This window comes from Pseudorca crassidens, chromosome 9, assembly GCF_039906515.1.
Source record: "Pseudorca crassidens isolate mPseCra1 chromosome 9, mPseCra1.hap1, whole genome shotgun sequence".
Lineage (NCBI taxonomy): Eukaryota > Metazoa > Chordata > Mammalia > Artiodactyla > Delphinidae > Pseudorca > Pseudorca crassidens.
In genome coordinates, this window is record NC_090304.1 from 83,551,150 (window position 1) to 83,570,830 (window position 19,681).

General features: G+C 37.6%; 1 protein-coding gene across 2 annotated transcripts in view; it reads right to left on the minus strand.

Annotated features, from left to right (window-relative positions):
* KBTBD3 (kelch repeat and BTB domain containing 3) overlaps positions 1 to 19,681 on the minus strand; it is a 55,947-nt gene that overhangs the window by 10,288 nt on the left and 25,978 nt on the right. Inside the window, exons 2-3 of one of the 2 annotated variants that reach the window (XM_067750894.1) lie at positions 5,238 to 5,382; positions 1,594 to 1,838 (exon numbers count right to left, since the gene is read on the minus strand). In XM_067750894.1, coding sequence (XP_067606995.1) covers positions 1,594 to 1,826 — 233 coding nt within the window. In that variant the 5' untranslated portion in view covers positions 1,827 to 1,838; positions 5,238 to 5,382. The remainder of the gene's footprint in view (positions 1 to 1,593; positions 1,839 to 5,237; positions 5,383 to 19,681) is intronic. The other variant, XM_067750893.1, reaches the window with a different exon arrangement.

Below are 19,681 nucleotides of genomic sequence, written 5' to 3' on the forward strand. Positions count from 1 at the left end.
TATTTTGGGCTTCCCTGGTGGCGCAGTGGTTGAGAGTCCGCCTGCCGATGCAGGGGACACGGGTTCGTGCCCCGCTCCGGGAGGATCCCACATGCCGCGGAGCGGTTAGGCCCGCGGGCCGTGGCCACTGGGCCTGCGCATCCGGAGCCTGTGCTCCGCAGCGGGAGAGGTCACAACAATGAGAAGCCCGCATACCGCAAAAAATATATATATACACAATATTTCATTCAACACTCATTATGAGTTAGGTCCTATTTTTATTATCTTAAATTTTTACAAATAAGGAGCCTGAAGAGGTTGTGTAACTTACCTAAGGTCACAAGCCTAGTAAGTGGTGGAGCTGGGATTTAGATTTAGGGCATGTGCATTAAGAGGCCAAGTACTTAACCATTATACTGTACAGCTTCCTCTGATGAAGAGGTGATATGAAAGATAAGGGAGCAAGAAAGTTACTTGGAAGAAAAAGTGGATTAGAAGAGAGGTGGGAAGAAACTAGCGGAACCTGAGAGTGGGAGAACATAAGAACAGTTAGGGCCCCAGTAGAGTCTGAAGAAGAATAACTTAGGATACATGAGAGATGAAATGAAAAGAATACATGAAGACATATAGTCTAGTTAGGCAACAGGCTAGTAAAAGTTGTAGCCCCCTTGTCCCCAGTAAACTGTGATGCAGCAGTGAGCCACTGCTCCCAAATTCAAAGCAGGAAACCCTACAGAAACAGGTGTTTTGTTAAGAGATTTAACCCCTGCTTACTTAGAATAAAAATTGTTTCTAAAACTGAACATAATGCAAAATACTGCAATTAGGATTTGAGTTTATTGCAGTATGACTAGGAGGGCTGAAGGTCAAGATGTCAGCAAGAGAGGTTTGTCTGTCTGATGAATAGGCCTCACAGGTATTACCTTGATACAGTTACCACAGTACTAAGGTCATGACCCTTAATCACTGTTAAGAATCAGAAACCCACTGTCATCACAGTGGATTCTTACAGTGTCATGACTAGGATATTCCTTGTAGGATGATCTACATGGGGAACCAAATTATATTCAGAATTAGAATCAGAAAAAGTTGGGTGCTCTCCAGAAATGGTTCTGGAAGTACTTTTCCCTACTGTAGGACTATCTTGGCTAAAGTGAAGAGAAATTCTCTGCATTAGAGTCCCTCTCTCCTGGACAATCCATGGGATATAATACATGACTGAAATGTATTTTCTTCTCAGACTCCTCATTTTCTTTGAACTTGGCTTCCATTTTTGCTCAATCTGTCCTTTCCTCTTTTCCCAAATTATACAGTGCAGGGATCCCCCAAACAAAACTGACCCCAGATCAAAACAATATTTTTCCAGAACAATTCAAGGGACTAATGTTCCACAGAACTTCCCAATCCTAGCCTGGGAAGACTTGAACTTTAAAAAAGGTACTCTTATATTTTCATATTCAAAAATCATTAGTTAATCTAGGTTCTAATTATTTTTTTTTAAGTATTAAAGATTACTGTTTCATGTTCAGTGGGGGGAAATTGAGTACAGCCGTAAAAAATAACTTAATTAGTGGTATCATAAAATCTGAGGGATAAACAGACAAGGTAAAGTACCTGAAAAAGTCACTGCATGCTGCTAACACACAACGATGACATGGGATTATTTCATCTTTCACGATTATTTTGAAATCATAAAAGACATTTTGTTCTCGAAAATTCTGTAGTATACTTAAGATTTTCTGTCCATGATCTTCTGACACGAGGAAGTTGTTTTTCTTCTCAGATGGAATTCCATTACATGAGCCTTGTTGATTGAAATCATATGAATTATCCATAGCCACTTCCATCTGTTCTTAGAACTGGAATGAAAAAAACAAATCACTGATGTAACAGAGTCCTAATGAAATTTTCAGATCCAAAATTTGCCCTCTTAGTGTCAATCACAAAAAAATGCTCACTAAGAACAATCATAATAGTAAATCGTGTCCTAAACACTTGTTTTCCTGACATTTAGCAATAAATTCCTTTTAAATTTTTATAAATATTGAGCTCACTGGAATAAAAAGTACATTATTAAGGGATAAAGTTCAAGGCTATATAACTGTGTTAAATAGCACAATTTATAAGTTGTATAAATAACTTATATAGGATCTGAGTATATGACTAGTCTGTTATATGTAAGAGGTATTGCTTATATAGCAGGTATCATTTGAATATTTACCCAACACATCCCTCTCCCTCCCATCCATTTTCTTCTGGTAGCAAAGTAGAGATTAAAATGTTAATATTGAAGCATAGGTATTTGTCTTCTGGGATTAGACTTTTAAAAGACAATTGATCGGGGCTTCCCTGGTGGCGCAGTGGTTGACAGTCTGCCTGCAAATGCAGGGGACGCGGGCTCGTGTCCCGGTCTGGGAAGATCCCACATGCCGTGGAGCGGCTAGGGCCGTGAGCCATGGCCGCTGAGCCTGCGCGTCCGGAGCCTGTGCTCTGCAACGGGAGAGGCCACAACAGTGAGAAGCCCGCATACCGCAAAAAAAAAAAAAAAAAAAAAAAGACAACTGATTGAAAAAGATCAGGGTATTAGATTGTATTAACTGGTTATGGCCTTTACTAAGGAAGTAAAAGGCAAACATTGGTCCAACTTGGCCTATCTGAAAGCAGGAAAGCCTTTTAAATATGAGGTCAAAAAGCCAAGATACTTGAAGGCCAGATAACTGTGACTTTCCCAAACTGCTAATTTAGTTCTAAGCATAAAAGTTTATACCACAAAAAGCAAGAAAGTAGAAAACAGAAAGAAAAGAAGATTGGGATCTAGGGGAGCCAGAAAAATAGGAAGCCTTGATTCCTTAGCATACTTCTGTTCTGGTTATTTATTGCCTTGCAAATCACCCCAAAACTGAGTGGCTTAAGACAACAATTTATTATCTCTCATGGTTCTGCAGGTTTAGATGGAACTTCTTGCTTGTGAGTTTTCATTGAGTCAGGTGGCAGCTCTGGCTGAAGTCACCTGAAGGCCTGATTGGGTTAGAGGTCCAATACAGTTTCTTCATTCACATTTCCTTCAAATGGGATGGATGGCTAGAACAGATAGGGCTTTCTCTCCCTCTCTTGATATACTCTCTCCATGTGACTAGCTTAATACTTCCTCATAGCATGGCAGTCTCAGGGTAGTTGGACTTTTTACATGGTGGCTGTGTTCTCCCAGAGGAGGTGTTTCAAGCCCAGGTGGAAGCCAGATACTGGAGAAGTAGTCTGAATGGTCCTGCAGCATCAGTCAAAGCTTCATTCTAGGACTGAGACAATCTACCACTGTGTTGTCCAAAATAGTAACTGCGAATGAGATATCATCTCACACCAGTCAGAATGGCCATCATCAAAAAATCTAGAAACAATAAATGCTGGAGAGGGTGTGGAGAAAAGGGAACCCTCTTACACTGTTGGTGGGAATGTAAATTGATACAGCCACTGTGGAGAACAGTATGGAGGTTCCTTAAAAAACTACAAATAGAACTACCATATGACCCAGCAATCCCACTACTGGGCATATACCCTGAGAAAACCATAATTCAAAAAGAGTCATGTACCAAAATGTTCATTGCAGCTCTTTTTACAATAGCCCAGAGATGGAAACAACCTAAGTGTCCATCATCGGATGAATGGATAAAGAAGATGTGGCACATATATACAATGGAATATTACTCAGCCATAAAAAGAAACGAAATTGAGCTATTTGTAATGAGGTGGATAGACCTAGAGTCTGTCATACAGAGTGAAGTAAGTCAGAAAGAGAGAGAAAAATACCGTATGCTAACACATATATATGGAATTTAAGGAAAAAAATGTCATGAAAAACCTAGGGGTGAAACAGGAATAAAGACACAGACTTACTAGAGAATGGACTTGAGGCTATGGAGAGGGGGAAGGGTAAATGGTGACAAAGCGGGAGAGAGGCATGGACATATATACACTACCAAACGTTAAGGTAGATAGCTAGTGGGAAGCAGCCGCATAGCACAGGGATATTGGCTCGGTGCTTTGTGACAGCCTGGAGGGGTGGGATAGGGAGGGTGGGAGGGAGGGAGACGCAAGCGGGAAGAGATATGGGAACATATATAAAAAAACAAAACAAAACAAAACAAAACAAAAAAACAAAATAGTAACTGTGAGCCATGTATACCTATTTACATTTAAATTACTTAAAATTAAATAAAAATTAGAAATTTAGTTCCTTGGTTGGTCTAGCCATATTTTAAGCGGTCAGTAGCCATATGTAATATGATGGTTACTTTTATGTGTCAACTTGCTGGGCCACAGGGTACCCAGACACTTGGCTAAACATTATTTCTAGGTGTGTCTGTGATGGTTTTTTTGGATGAGCTTAACATTTGAATCAGTAGACTGAGGAAAGCAGATTGTTTTCCTTAATGTGAGTGGGACTCATTGAATCCACTGAAGGCCTGAATAGAACAAAAGGCCCAGTAAGATAGAATTCTTTCTCTCTGCCACTGTCTTTGAGATGGAATATCAGACTTCTGCCTTTGGACTAAAATTTGGATTGCAACTTTATTATTGGCTTTCCTGGACCAGTTTTCCGACTGCGGATCTTAGGACTGCTTAGCTTCCATAATAACATAAGCCAACTCCACACAGTAAATCAATCTCCCTATCTATCTATCTATCTATCTATCTATCTATCTATCTATCTATCTCTCCTTCCAATTGGCTCTGTTTCTCTGGAGAATGCTAATACATGTGGCTAATGGCTATTATATTGTATACCACAAACATAGCATATTTTCATTATCACAGAAAGTTACTGACTAGCTGATGTACTATATGAAGAATAATGTGCCTGTATAAGAGTGTGTGCATGCACACGCAGGGGCCATTAATAGGATGTAATTCACAGTAGTATTGGAAAAATAAGTTACCTGCAGTAATTTTGTGAGCAGTGTTCTGAGTAACTGTAAGTAAACAGACATATTAAGAATGAGAGTGGGTGTCGTGGAGGGAAAAAAGGTAATGAGAGGCTTGGGAGCATTTGTGAAGAAAAGTAAGGCAGAAAACAGTTGTATTAGAGTTCTTTAGAGAAACAGAACCAATGAACCAGTATGCTATATATTTGGCTATAAGCCTATTTGTTATATATATAACTACTGGTATATGTGTGATGTGTGTGTGGTGTGTGTGTAGGTATGTATATGTGTGCATATATAAATATATTATATGTATATACATATAAATAATTGGCTCACAAAATTATGGAGGTCCCAAGATACGTGGCTGGCAAGTCAAAGACTCAGAACAACCAACGATGTAGTTTCAGTCTGAATCCAAAGGCCTGAGAACCAGGACAGCTGATGGTATAAGTTCTAGTCTGAAAGCTGGCAGGCTGGAGACCTAGGAAGAGATGATTTTTCAGTTCCAGTCCAAAGGCAGGAAATGATAATGTTCCAGCTCCAGCAGTCAGGTAGGTGAAGTTTCTTCTTACTCAGCCTTTTTGTTCTCTTCAGGTCTTCAATTGATTGGATAAGACCCACCCACATTAGAGTGGGCAATAATTTACTCAGTCTATCTACTCAAATGTTAATCTCATCCAGAAACAGCCTCACAGACACACCCAGAAAAATGTTTGACCAAATGTCTGGGCACCCTGTGGCCTAGTCATCACAACAGTGCAAATCTTACGTAAGAATGTTAATAACATCTGATCTAGGATGAAAAGAATATTCTAAGTTAGAGTGGGGTACAAAGATAATCATCACAACAGTGCAAATCTTTACTTAAGAATGTTGAGGGAATTCCCTGGTGCTCCAGTGGTTAGGACTCTGTACTTTCACTGCTGGGGCCTGGGTTTGATTCCTGGTAGGGGAACTAAGATCCTGCAAGATGTGTGGCACGGCCAAACAAAACAACAACAACAACAACAAAAGAATGTTGATAACATCTGACCTAGGATGAAAAGGAATATCCCAGTAATTCCTCACCTCACAAGGCATACTTCTTAAGTCACCTGTAAAACTGTTTATAAAATTACATGTTTTTCCTCCTTTTCTAATAACTATAAAATCATATATCTTCCCAGGGGTATGATGTAATATGAAACAGAAGAAGGAGTAGGGCTTTAGAAGAGGATAAGACTTGAGTTCCAATGCTGGCTCAGCAATATACTTGTGATACATTTGAGGCAAGTAACTTCTGATCTTTGATTCTCATTTTCTTCATTTGTAAAATAAGGATAAACTTTACCTATCTAGTTGTGTTATTGAGAAGATTAAAAATAATAAATAGTTTAGCATTTACTATGTGCTAAATAAATGAAAGTTAGTACTTATTTTCTATTAGAAAGTTAACATAAAAGCCAAAGAAATCATTTAAATGACATTAATCAAAATGTTTACATTTAAAAGGTGGTAGGGGGAGGGACAGCAGAAACAGTTCTCTAATAATTCCTAGGGCTTAAGAGGAAAGCTGAACATAAGAGCTATCATTGCAAAGTAGTTTTATATGGAGTATCAGGATCAATGAAAAGAAGAGACAACTGGTGGAGACTTGAGCCAGCCTCCTCTTTCTGACTCCATAATGATAGAAAGGAATACTTAAAGGGACTAGCCAGGGAGTATTTATACTACACAAGGGGTAGTATAACAGAGCAGGTAACCAGCGTGATATACACTAGATAGACATGAGTTAGTGCTGTGAAAAGGATCAAAGCATCTTCTCAACAACACAATGAGGCCAGGGTGTTACTCCTGGTCTATTTCTCAAGTCTAGCAATGGGCTACAGCATCAATAATCTGTAACAGCAATATAGGGTCTCTCCATGGCCTGCCTCAAAGAATCACAGAATTGGTTGAAAGACTCAGTCCTTATCACCTACACACCCATTGGAACTGCTCCGAATTCTCATCCATTTAAAGATACGTATTTAAATCCTTCTTTATTAGAGGAAGTTAGATACTGAAGATGGAAAAATAAATTTATCTCCTATAAGCTTAGATTCATCTGGGTTTTTAAAAGTTCCCTCAAAGTTTAGGATTATAGGTGTTGACAAGGATTTTTGATCCACAGGGGACAATCTACAGCAGAAATTACTACCCTGACTTCTAAGCCGTCTAATCAGGGAGAGATGAAGGAAACGATTTGGGTAGATACTGAATACTTGTTTCATAATACTTTCATTCTGTATGTGATTGATTACGTATGTGTGTGTATACATAAAATTTTTTTCTACAACTTAATTTTAAAATACATTCTTATTGGACATTTCAGGGTACCTCTACTTTCCAATTCTTTAATGTGGTCATAATTACCACTGGAAACTACCAAAATTTAAGTAATATCATGTTGGTTTTCCCCCGCCATAATTCTATTATTTTTCTATTTCTCATCTAGATGAACGGCCACTACACTTCCCAAGCTAGACACTTGGAAGCCGTCTTTCACCAACCATATACATCCATTTTAAAACCACTTCTCTTCATCCCTACTGCTATTCTTTTAGTTTAAGCTCTCATCATTCTCACTTGAATTGCCCCAACAGCCTTAACACTGATCTTTCTTATTCTATAAACTTTTATTTAAAATCTTCTGGGTTTCAAACCTGTGCATACATTTGGGAATATAAAGATAAATGAGGCACAGAATCCCTGCTCTTACAGGTTTATAGGCTAGTGGGGAAAGAAATAAGTAAACTGTATAAGGGTCATAATAGAGATATGAGCAGTGTTATGGAAGCATAGAGGAAGGACAACATTCAGACTTGCTTTCAGGGGTGGAAAGGACAAAATACAGAGGGGAGGAGGAGGATTGAGGAAGCCATCCTGATGAGTACAGTACTTGAGCTGTTAAAAAAAAAAAAAGAAAAAAAAGGAAAATGGTTACCAAAGGTGAGAAAGACATTTCCAAGAGAAAAAATTAATTTATAAATGCAAAGGCATGGATAAGAGTTATTACGGCCCCTTTGGAGAAATACAAAGTTGAGGACAGGGGATAGGGTAAAAAAAGCTTAAGTAGTAAATAGGGAATGGCTCATGCAAAGTCTTACATACCATGCAAGGGGGCTTGGGTTTCATTCTATTGGTAATGAGGAATATTTAGAAAACTTTTAAGGAGTGGCATTATACCACTGGATTTACAGTTTAGAAATATCATTCTGCTAAGAATATAGCAGTGAGTAACAAAGATGTGGCTCCTATCCTCATGGAGCTTACTATCTAATGGGACAGATATGCATGTTCACTGGCACTGGTAATGAGAATATCAACTTTAAAAAATCCAAACACTTTTTCTTAATGAAAAACAAATTTAATTTTGTTAAGCCACTGAGATGTAGCTATTACAACAAATAGGATTATCTTAATTGATGAATATTAATTTTAATCCCAGCAACTCAATAAACACATTTATTAATCTAAATATTTATCTGTTGATTCTCTCGTGTTTTCTGCATAAAAATTACATATTTGTAAATACTAAGGTTGCTTTTCTTTCCTATTTTTTACCAATTTTATTTCTTTTTTTGTACTACAGTAGTAGCTAAGACCTCCTGTACAACGTTGAATAAAAGCAACATGGTTTGCAATACGTTTAAATATCACTGTATGTGTATATATAATTTATACCTAATTATTTATACCAAGTTATAATACATACATAAATAATTTGGACCTTGGATTAAGTCAGTTACTGAGGCTCATAGTTCACAGATAAGAAGTGAAACCAACGATAAATGTACATTGTAATTTTTATTTCTATAACTAGTAATGTAAGTAAAATGGCTTTATTTGAAATTTTCAAGTATCAACTAATACATCAGCATTACACACAGGTATTCACTTTTGTAAAGTGGTTAAAAGTTAAAGCCCTCCATGTTTACTCTATGTAGAATGGTCAAGCAGAGAAGCTGAAATGTCCTATTTTGTCAATTTGGCTTGAGTGAATTTCTACATGGAGACTTTACTTAATCAACGATTATAAGCACAATCAAAGAGAAAGGGCGTGTTAGTTTCTGCTTTATAACAAAGTGAATCAGTTGGAACAGTTCTCAGACCTTTCTGAGATGCTCTTCCCAGGTTATAATCCTCAAATTTGGCTCAAATAAAATTTTGCATTTCTTTCTTAAAAAAAAAAAAAAAAGAGAAAGGGCACTGGAAAATATATGAAAGGGGAAGAGGGATCTGATCCACAAGATAACTAAAGCCATTGAAATTAATAAAAATCAATCAAGGAAAGTAAGTAGAATTAGCAGAGAAGAGGGCCAAGGATGGAACACCAAGGATAACTAATCTTAAGGGATAGACAATTTAAGTTGAAGAATTATTTATGCAGCATCTGCTACATACCAGGTGATGGTCTACACAAACTGAAAATATAATGGAAAATACAATCTGTAGTAGATACAGGTGAAAAAGTTCTACAGCTGAGAAAAAACTCACAAAGAACAGGAAGAGAAATGCAAGAAAATTAGGAAAGATGGTGGAAGCCAAAGGAAGAGGATTTCAAGAATGAAGCAGTTCCCATATTATCAAAAGCTGAGAGAGATTAGGTAAGGTAAGGACTGAAGTCACCGATGATTTGAGGGTGGGGTGGGGAGAGGCCAGATTACAGTGGTTTTAAGAGGGAATAATGAACAAATTTGTATAAATTTTTCTTTTAAGTTCAGTGAGGTTGGGACTAGAGGTGCAATTCTAAGAAATATTGTTTTGCTTTAGATGGGAGAAATTTGAGCATGTTAATACACTGACAAAAAAGGGGAGATATGGAGGGCAATTTTTGATAATGATTACAACAATCTAAATTAAGCACTTACATCCCTATCAAAGCGAATCATTTTGGACCTTTAAAGCAACAAATCAGAGAACAATACTATATGGCAAAACTTTCATTTCTGTTAACAGGTAAACACTGATAAGCAAATGAATGGTTAGAGACTCAATTTTCATAGTTTATCTGTGATATAACAAACCTGAAAATATTAGAATTTATAAGTAATTTATAAAGCTATTTCATTCAATGCTCATAATCCTTTAAGATTAGTATTAATAATGACTTTTTCAAAATGGGAAATTGAGGCTGAGATTAAACAATAAGGTGTAAGACACAAAACTAACAGAAACATGCTTGTTTCACTCAAAGTCCATGCTCTTTTCAATACTATTCTGACCCTGGATTTTAATATCAAATGAAAGCTCAGAAAGTAATTTTAGTGCTCAAAAGATCCAACCATAAATGTACTGGTCAAAACTTACCATGACAATTTAAGATCATTCTGAATAAGAAAGACATATATGACAAAAATAAGAGCTAACATTTATAGAGCCAGTACCATGTGTTAGGTACTGGGCCATGGGTCTCACACAGCATTTAATTTAATTCTTATAAATAATACTCCTATAAAAAATGAGACCTCTGCTTTAGTAAAGTAGAGTAGACATACTTTTCCCTGTATCTCCTGCTAAGCACAACTAAAAACCCTGGACATATATAAAAATATATCTCACAAACATACAGAGCCTGTGAGAAGTGGAGAGAAACAGGCAGGCTGGCTAGTGAACTTCAGACCCAAGGAACAAGACAGTGATGAGTTCCTTGGGTTTTATTTTTGCCTAATATATCATAGATAGTGAAGAAGCTGACAACACTGAACACCAATGGGCACACACATAAAGAGATCCAAGAAAAACATGATCTCTTTAGGCAAAGGACCAGGAAAAAGAGCAACCTAGCAAGACAAAAGTTTTGACAAACACCACAAAAAAACTGGGGCTCTATACCACCAATGTCAGCAAAAGTGGAATGGAGAGCCAAGAATTCCACCCTTGCCAGACTGTAATGAGGTGCCTCAGCTCTCCTCCTCCCATTCCCCCAAAGGAATGCTGTTGGTGAAGGCTGAGTGGGGAGTCAGGACATTAATCATTTCTGGGTGGTAACAAGTGGCCACCAACAACCCCCCCAATCAGTGGCAATCATGTGGCATGTGGGGAGCCTGACCTTCTACCCCCACCTGGCAGTAACATGGCATTCCACCCCCTCCTGGCTGGAGTAGAGTCAGAGGCCAAGTAAAGAATCAGGACTTCCACTACCGATTAGCAGCAACAAGGCCATCCCCAATGATGTCACTGGAGACCACGTGAGGAGCAATAACAAGGTGCCTCTTGTTATCAGCGGATAATCTGAGGCTGAGATTGGTATCAGAGGATGCAGAGAGGGGAGCCTAAACTTCTAATTCTGTCCAGCAGTAGAAAGGAGCCCTTCCTCTCCTAGGTATCAACAGAGGTATAGTGGAAAGTCTGGACTTCCTTCTCAACCTGGCAGCAATGAGGTGGTAACCTAAACCGAAAAGAGCAGTGTTAAAAAAAAACCCCACTAAAATACAAGATTTAAATAAGATCTAGAGTCTTATATAATACTCAGTAGAGCTAAGAACCAGGAATATATCAAATTAAATAAGAAAAAACAATCAACAGACATCAACAGTGAGATGACACTGATGTCAGAATTATGTGCCAAGAATTTTAAGCAGCCATCACAGAAAAACCTCAGTGAGCAATTACAAAGTATATATTATATACATGCACATATATATATTATGTACAGTTGTCCCTTGGTAACCACAGGGGATCGGTTCCAGGACACTCCTCCCCATCCAATACCAAACCCCTCAGATGCTTAACTCCCTTATATTAAATGGCTGGCATAGTACGCTCAGTCCTCTGAATGTGCAGATGTGGAACCTACAGATATGGAGGAATGAATGTATACATGTACATATGTAAGTGATGTAATCCTAGAACAATCTCTAAAGCATCTATACAAAGAGATACACCCAGAATCATTATAACAGAATGAAAACGGAAAATGGAATCCTAAAAAAGGTTCAAGTAACCCAAAGGAGGCAGAAAAAAGAAAAAAGAGAAATTAAAAACAGAATAAACAGGGCTTCCCTGGTGTCGCAGTGGTTGAGAGTCCACCTGCCAATGCAGGGGACACGGGTTCGTGCCCCGGTCTGGGAAGATCCCACATGCCACGGAGCGGCTGGGCCCATGAGCCATGGCCGCTGAGCCTGTGAGTCTGGAGCCTGTGCTCTGCAACAGGAGAGGCCACAGCAGTGAGAGGCCCGCATACCGCAAAAAAAACCCCAAAAAACAAAAAACCAGAATAAACAGAAAACAAACAACCAAAAAGCAAACTTCAGTACTCACATATTCAATAACTGTACTAAATGTAAATGGTACACACACACACACACACACACACACACACACACATACACACGTACCAATTAAAAGACAGAGATCAGCAGAATAGATTTAAAAAAAAAATAACCCCAACTTTATACTTCTTAAAAGTAACTCACTTCAAACAGAATGATATAAGTAGGTTGGAAGTCAAAAGATAGAGAAAGATATACTATATAAGCATGAATTAAAAGAAAACAGGTGTGGCTATATTAATATCAGGTAAAGTAGACATCAACAAAGAAAAGTATCAGGGACAAAGAGATATATCACATAATGTCAATCCAGCAAGAAGACATAGCAAACCTAAATGTGTACATATCAAACAAAAGAGGTGCAGTAATGGGAAGCAAAAACTGATAGACCTGAAAAGAAAAACAGACAAATGCATTTATTATAGCTATAATGCTAGAGACCTGAATGTCCTCTCTAAAATTAATAGAACAAGAACACAATAAATCAGCAATGATACACAAGAACTCAATAACACCAGCAACCAACAGAATCTAATCAACAGAATACACATGATTTTCAAGTGCCTATGAAACATATAGCAAAAGTGACCATATCCTGACCTACCCTTAAATGATTTAAAAGAATTGAAGGCACACAGATTATGTTATGTGGCCACAATGAAATGAGACTAGAAATCAATTAAGAGAAAGGTTAACACTAAAATCTGAGGGGGCAGAGTCAAGATAGCAAAATAGGAGGACACAGAGTTCACATCTCCTTACAACTAGGGCACCTACCAGGCACTTGTGAGGGGCCACGGACACCGAAGGGGATGGGAAGAACCCCCAAGTAACCAGGTAGGACGTGGCGTGGGGGAGAAGAAATGGAGGCAGGATGGGATGGATGCCCCTGTGGGGCGGCTGGGGGAGGGGTTCCCACACCTAGAGTGGCCCACCCACAGTGAGGAGAGCAACGGGGATGCAGAGAGACCCTTGGGAGATTGGAGGATCAGAAAGGAACAAAGCCAGTGTTTCCCCCGCCCACCTGGGCCATACGGAGCCGGCTGAGGTCTTGGGCCTGATCCTCTGCACTCCAAGGCCACCACTGGCTGTGCAGAGCCCAAACCCTGCCCCTGCACTCTAATCCACGCTCTGAGGCCCCCTCCAGCCATGTTGTCCTTTCCGGCTGTGCAGGTCCTGAGCCTAGGGGCCCGCCCCCACCTTAAACCCCCACCACCACCTAAGGTCCTTGACCCAAGCCAAGGCTTTTTCCAGCCCCTTTTTCTTTTCTTCATTTTTTTCTTTTTTTTTTTTTAAACGTTGTGGTTCTGTTTACCTTGTGGTGGTATCATTTATATTTTTATTTTTTCTATTAAGTCTTTCATTTTTCTAATTTTATTTTATCTTTTACTCTTTGTGATTGTTCTGCTCCTTTTGGTTTCTTCCCTGCCTCTTTTTTTTTTTTTTTCCTGTTTTGGTTCTGTTTTACCTTGTTGTTGTTGTTTCACTTATATTTCTAGTTTTTCCAATATATTTTTTATTTTTCACTTTATTTTTTATTCTTCGATATCATACTTTTTTTTTCTTCTTTTTTTTGCCACGCCACACGGCTTGCAGAATCTTGTTTCCCAGGCTGAGGGTCGGGCCTGAGCTGCTGAGGTGGGGATAACAAGTCCAAACCGCTGGACTAACAGAGAACCTCAGACACCAGGAAATATTAATCAGAGTGAGATCTCCCGGAGATCCTCACTTTGGCACCAAGACCTCACTCTACCCAACTGCCTGCAAACTCCAGTGCTGGACACCTCAGGCCAAACAACCAGTAAGACAGGAACAAAGCCCCACACATTAAAAAAAATGAGTTGACAAAAAAATGTGTTACAGATGAAGGACCAAAGTAAAAACCTACAACACCAAATAAATGAAGAGAAAATAGGCAAGCTACCTGAAAAGAAATTCAGAGTAATGATACTAATAAAGATGATACAAAATCTCAGAAATAGAATGAAGGCATGGATTGAGAAAATACAAGAAATGTTTAAAAAAGACCTAGAAGAACTAAAGAACATAAAACTGTGATGAACAACACAATAACTGAAGCAAAAAAATACACTAGAAGGAATCAACAGCAGAATGAGAAAGAAGAACAAATAATGAGCTGGAAGATAGAATGGTGGAAATAACTGCTGAGGAGCAGAATAAAGAAAAAAGAATGAAAAGAATTGAGGACAGTGTCAGAGACCTCTGGGACAACATTAAACACACAACATTCGAATTATAGGGGTTCCAGAAGAAAAAGAGAAAGAATCTGAGAAAATATGTGAAGAGATTATAGTTGAAAACTTCCCTAACATGGGAAAGGAAATAGCCACCAAAGTGCAGAAACTACAGAGAGTCCCATACAAGATAAACCCTAGGAGAAACCACCAAGACACATATTAATCAAACTAACAAAAATTAAACACAAAGAAAAAATATTAAAAGTAGCAAGGGAAAAGCAACAAATAACGTAAAAGGGAATCCCCATAAAGTTATCAGCTGTTTTTTCAGCAGAAACTCTGCAGGCCAGAAGGGAGGGTCAGGATATTTTTAAAGTAATAAAAGAGAAAAACCTACAACAAAGATTACTCTAACCATCAAGGATCTCATTCGGATTTGATGGAGAAATCGAAAGCTTTAGGGATAAGCAAAAGCTAAGAGAATTGAGCACCACCAAATCAGCTTTACAACAAATGCTAAAAGAACTTCTCTAGGCAGGAAACACAAGAGAAAAAGAAGAAAAGGACCTACAAAAACAAACCCAAAACAATAAAGAGAAAGGTAATAGGAACATATATATCTATAATTACCTTGAATGAAAATGGATTAAATGCTCCAACCAAAAGACATAGACTGGCTGAATGGATACAAAAATAAGACTTGTATATATGCTGTCTATAAGAGATCCACTTCAGACCTAGGGACACATACAGATGGAAAGTGAGGGGATGGAAAAAAGGTATTCCATGCAAATGGAAACCAAAAGAAAGCTAAAGGAGCAATACTCATATAGACAAAATAGGCTTAAAAGTAAAGAATGTTCCAAGAGAAAAGAAAGGACACTATGTAATGATCAAGGGATCAATCCAAGAAGAAGACGGAATAATTATAAATGTTTATGCACCCAACATAGGAGCACCTCAATACCTAAGGCAAATACTAACAGCCAAAAAAGGGGAAAATGACAGTAACGCAATAACAGTGGGAGACCTCAACACTCCACTTACACCAATGGACAGATCATCCAGACAGAAAATAAGGAAACACAAGCTTTAAATGACACAATAGACCAGATAGATTTAATTGATACTTATAGGACATTCCAGGTGAAAGCAACAGAATACACTTTCTTCTGAAGTGCACACAGAACATTTTCCAGGATAGATCACACCCTGGGTCACAAATCAAGCTCTGGAAAATTTAAGAAAATTGAAATCGTATCAAGCATCTTTTCTGACACCAATACTATGAGATTAGAAATCAATTATAGGAAAACAACTGTAAAAAACACAAACTCATGGAGGCTAAACACTGCACTGATAAATAACCAAGAGATCACTGAAGAAATCAAAGAAGAAATAAAAGAATACCTAGAAACAAATGATAATGAAAGCACAATGAACCAAAACCTATGCGATGCAGCAAAAGCAGTTCTAAGAGGGAAGTTTATAGCAATTCAATCTCACCTCAAGAAACAAGAAAAATCTCAAATAAACAATCTAACCTTACACGTAAAGCAACTAGAGAAAGAAGAAGAAAGAAAACCCAAAGTTAGCAGAAGGAAAGAAATCATAAAGATGAGAGTAGAAATAAAAGAAATAGAAATTAAAAAAATAACAGCAAAGATCAATAAAACTAAAAGTTGGTGCATTGAGAAGGTAAACAAAATTGATAAACCGTTAACCAGACTCATCAAGAAAAAAAGAGAGAGGACTCAAATCAATAAAATTGCAAAAGGAGAAGTTACAACTGACACCACAGAAATACAAAGGATGATACGAGACTACTATAAGCAACTATATGCCAATAAAATGGACAACCTGGAAGAAATGGACAAATTCTTGGAAAAGTACAACTTTCCAAGACTGAACCAGGAAGAAATAGAAAATATGACCAGACCAATCACAACTAACGAAACTGAAACTGTGATTAAAAGTCTTCTAACAAACAAAAGTCCAGGACCAGATGGCTTCACAGGCGAATTCTACCAAATATTTAGAGAACAGCTAACACCAATCCTTCTCAAACTCTTCCAAAAGACTGCAGAGTGAGGAACACTCTCAAACTCGTTCTACAAGGCCATCATCACCCTAATACCAAAACCAAAGATATCACACACACAGAAAAATTACAGGCCAATATCACTGATAAACATAGACGCAAAAATCCTGAACAAATAAATACTAGCAAACAGAATTCAACAGCACATTAAAAGGATCATACACCAGGATCAAGTGGGATTTATCCCAGGGATGCAAGGATTCTTCAATATACACATATCAATCAATGTGATACACCATATTAACAAACTGAAGAATAAAAACCATATGATCATTTCGATAGATGCAGAAAAAGCTTTTGACAAAATTCTACACCCATTTATGATAAAAAAATTTCCAGAAAGTGGGCATAGAGGGAACCTACCTCAACATAATAAAAGCCAAATATGACAAACCCACAGTCAACATCATTCTCAATGGTGAAAAACTGAAAGCATTTCTTCTAAGATCAGGAACAAGACAAGGTTGCCCACTTTTGCCACACTTATTCAACATAGTTTTGGAAGTCCTAGCCATGGCAATCGGAGAAAAAAAAGAAATAAAAGAAAGCAAAATTGGGAAAGAAGTAAAACTGTCACTATTTGCAGATGACATGATACTATACATAGGAAATCCTAAAGATGCCACCAGAAAACTACTAGAACTCATAAATGAATTTGGTAAAGTTGCAAGATACAAAATTAATGTACAGAAACCTCTTGCATTCCTGTATACTAACAACAAAAGATCAGAAAGAGAAATTAAAGAAACAATCCCATTTACCACTGCAACAAAAATAATAAAATACCTAGGAACAAACCTACCTAAAGAGACAAAAGACCTGCACTCAAAAAACTATAAAACACTGATGAAAGCAATCAAAGATGACAAAAACAGATGGAGAGATATACCATGTTCTTGGATTGGAAGAATCAATATTATGAAAATGACTATACTACCCAAAGCAATCTACAGATTCAATGCAATCCCTATCAATTACCAATGGTATTTTTCACAGAATTAGAGCAAAAAATTTTACAATTTGTATGGAAACACAAATGACTCTGAACAGCCAAAGCAATCTCGAGAAAGAAAAGTGGAGCTGGAGGACTTCAGACTATATTAAAAGCTACAGTAATCAAGACAGTATGGCACTGGCACAAAAACAGAAATATGCATCAAAGGTATAGGATAGAAATCCCAGAGATGAACCCACGCACCTATGGTCACCTAATCTATGACAAAGGAGGCAAGAATATACAATGGAGAAAGACAATCTGTTCAATAAGTGGTGCTGGGGAAACTGTACAGCTACATGTAAAAGAATGAAATTAGAACACTCCCTAACACCATACACAAAAATAAACTCAAAATGTATTAAAGACTTAAAGGTAAGACCAGACACTATAAAACTCTTAGAGGAAAACATAGGAAAAACACTCTTTGACACAAATCACAGCAAGATCTTTTCTGACCCACCTCCTGGAGTAATGAAAATAATAACAAAAATAAACAAATGGGACCTAATGGAACTTAAAAGCTTTTGCACAGTAAAGGAAGCCATCAACAAAATGAAAAGACAACCCTCAGAATGTCAGAAAATATTTGCAAAGGAAGCAACGGACAAAGGATCAATCTCCAAAATATACAAACAGCTCAATAACAGAATAACAAACAACCCAATCAATAAATGAGAGGAAGACCTAAATAGACATTTTTCCAAAGAAGACATACAGATGGCCAACAAACACCTGAAAAGTTGCTCCACATCACTAATTATTAGAGAAATGCAGAACAAAACTACAATGAAGTATCACCTCAGACCAGTCAGAATGGCCATCATCAAAAAATCTACAAACAATAAATGCTGGAGAGGATATGGAGAAAAGGGAACCCTTTTGCACTGCTGGTGGGAATGAAAATTGATACAGTCACTGTGGAGAACAGTATGGAGGTTCCTCAGAAAACTAAAACTAGAACTACCATATGACCCAGCAATCCCACTACTGGGCATATAACCTGAGAAAACCATAATTCAAAAAGATACAAGTACCCCAATGGTCACTGCAGCTGTATTTACAATAGCCAGTATGTGGAAACAACCTAAATGTTAATCGACAGATGAATGGATAAAGAAGATGTGGTACATATATATGTAATGGAATATTACTCAGCCATAAAAAGAAACGAAATTGGGCCATTTGTAGAGACGTGGATGGACCCAGAGTCTGTCATACAGAGTGAAGTAAGTCAGAGTAAAACAAATATCGTATATTAACGCATATATATATGGAATCTAGAAAAATGGTACACACGAACCTATTTGTAAGGCAGGAATAGAGATGCAGACGTAGAGAATGGAAATGTGGACAGGGGAGAAGGGGAGGGTGGGATGAACTGGGAGATTAGGTGTGACATAAAAACATTACAATGTGAAAAACAGATAGCTGGTGGGAACCTGCTGCATAGTACAGGGAGCTCACCCTAGTGCTCTGTGATGACCTAGACAGGTGGGACTGGGGAATGGGGAGGGGGTCCAAGAGGAAGGGGATATATTTATACACACAGCTGATTCACTTTATTGTACAGCAGAAATTAACACAACATTGTAAAGCAATTATACTCCAACCAAAAAAAATTTAAATAAATAAAAATTAAAATCTCCACGCACCTGGAAATGAAGTAACACATTTGTTAACAATTCATGAGGCAAGGAGAAAGTCTCAAGGGAAATTTTTAAAAAATACATTGAATTGAATGAAAACGAAAACACAACATACTTAAACGTGTGGGACGTAGCTAAAACAATGCTGAGAGAAAACTTTATCTCAGGAAATGATTACATTATGCAAGTATAAAGGTCTCAAATCAATCACCTAAGCTCCTGCCTCAAGAAAACTAGAAAAAGAAGAGCAAAATAAACTCAATGTAGTCAAGAGAGAGAAAATGATACATAGCAAATTATCTATGAAATTAAAATTTTTAAAATGCAGAGAAAATCAATGAAACAAAGAGCTTATTCTTTGAAAAGTTCAATAAAGTAGACAAACCTCTAGCAAGACTGACAAAGAAAGAATAAAAGAGAGAAAACACAAATTATTAATATCAGGAGTGAAACAAGAGAATTACTACAGACCTTGAAAACATCAAAAGGATAAAGGAATACTATAAACAACTCTATACATAACAATTTGATAGTTCAGATGGA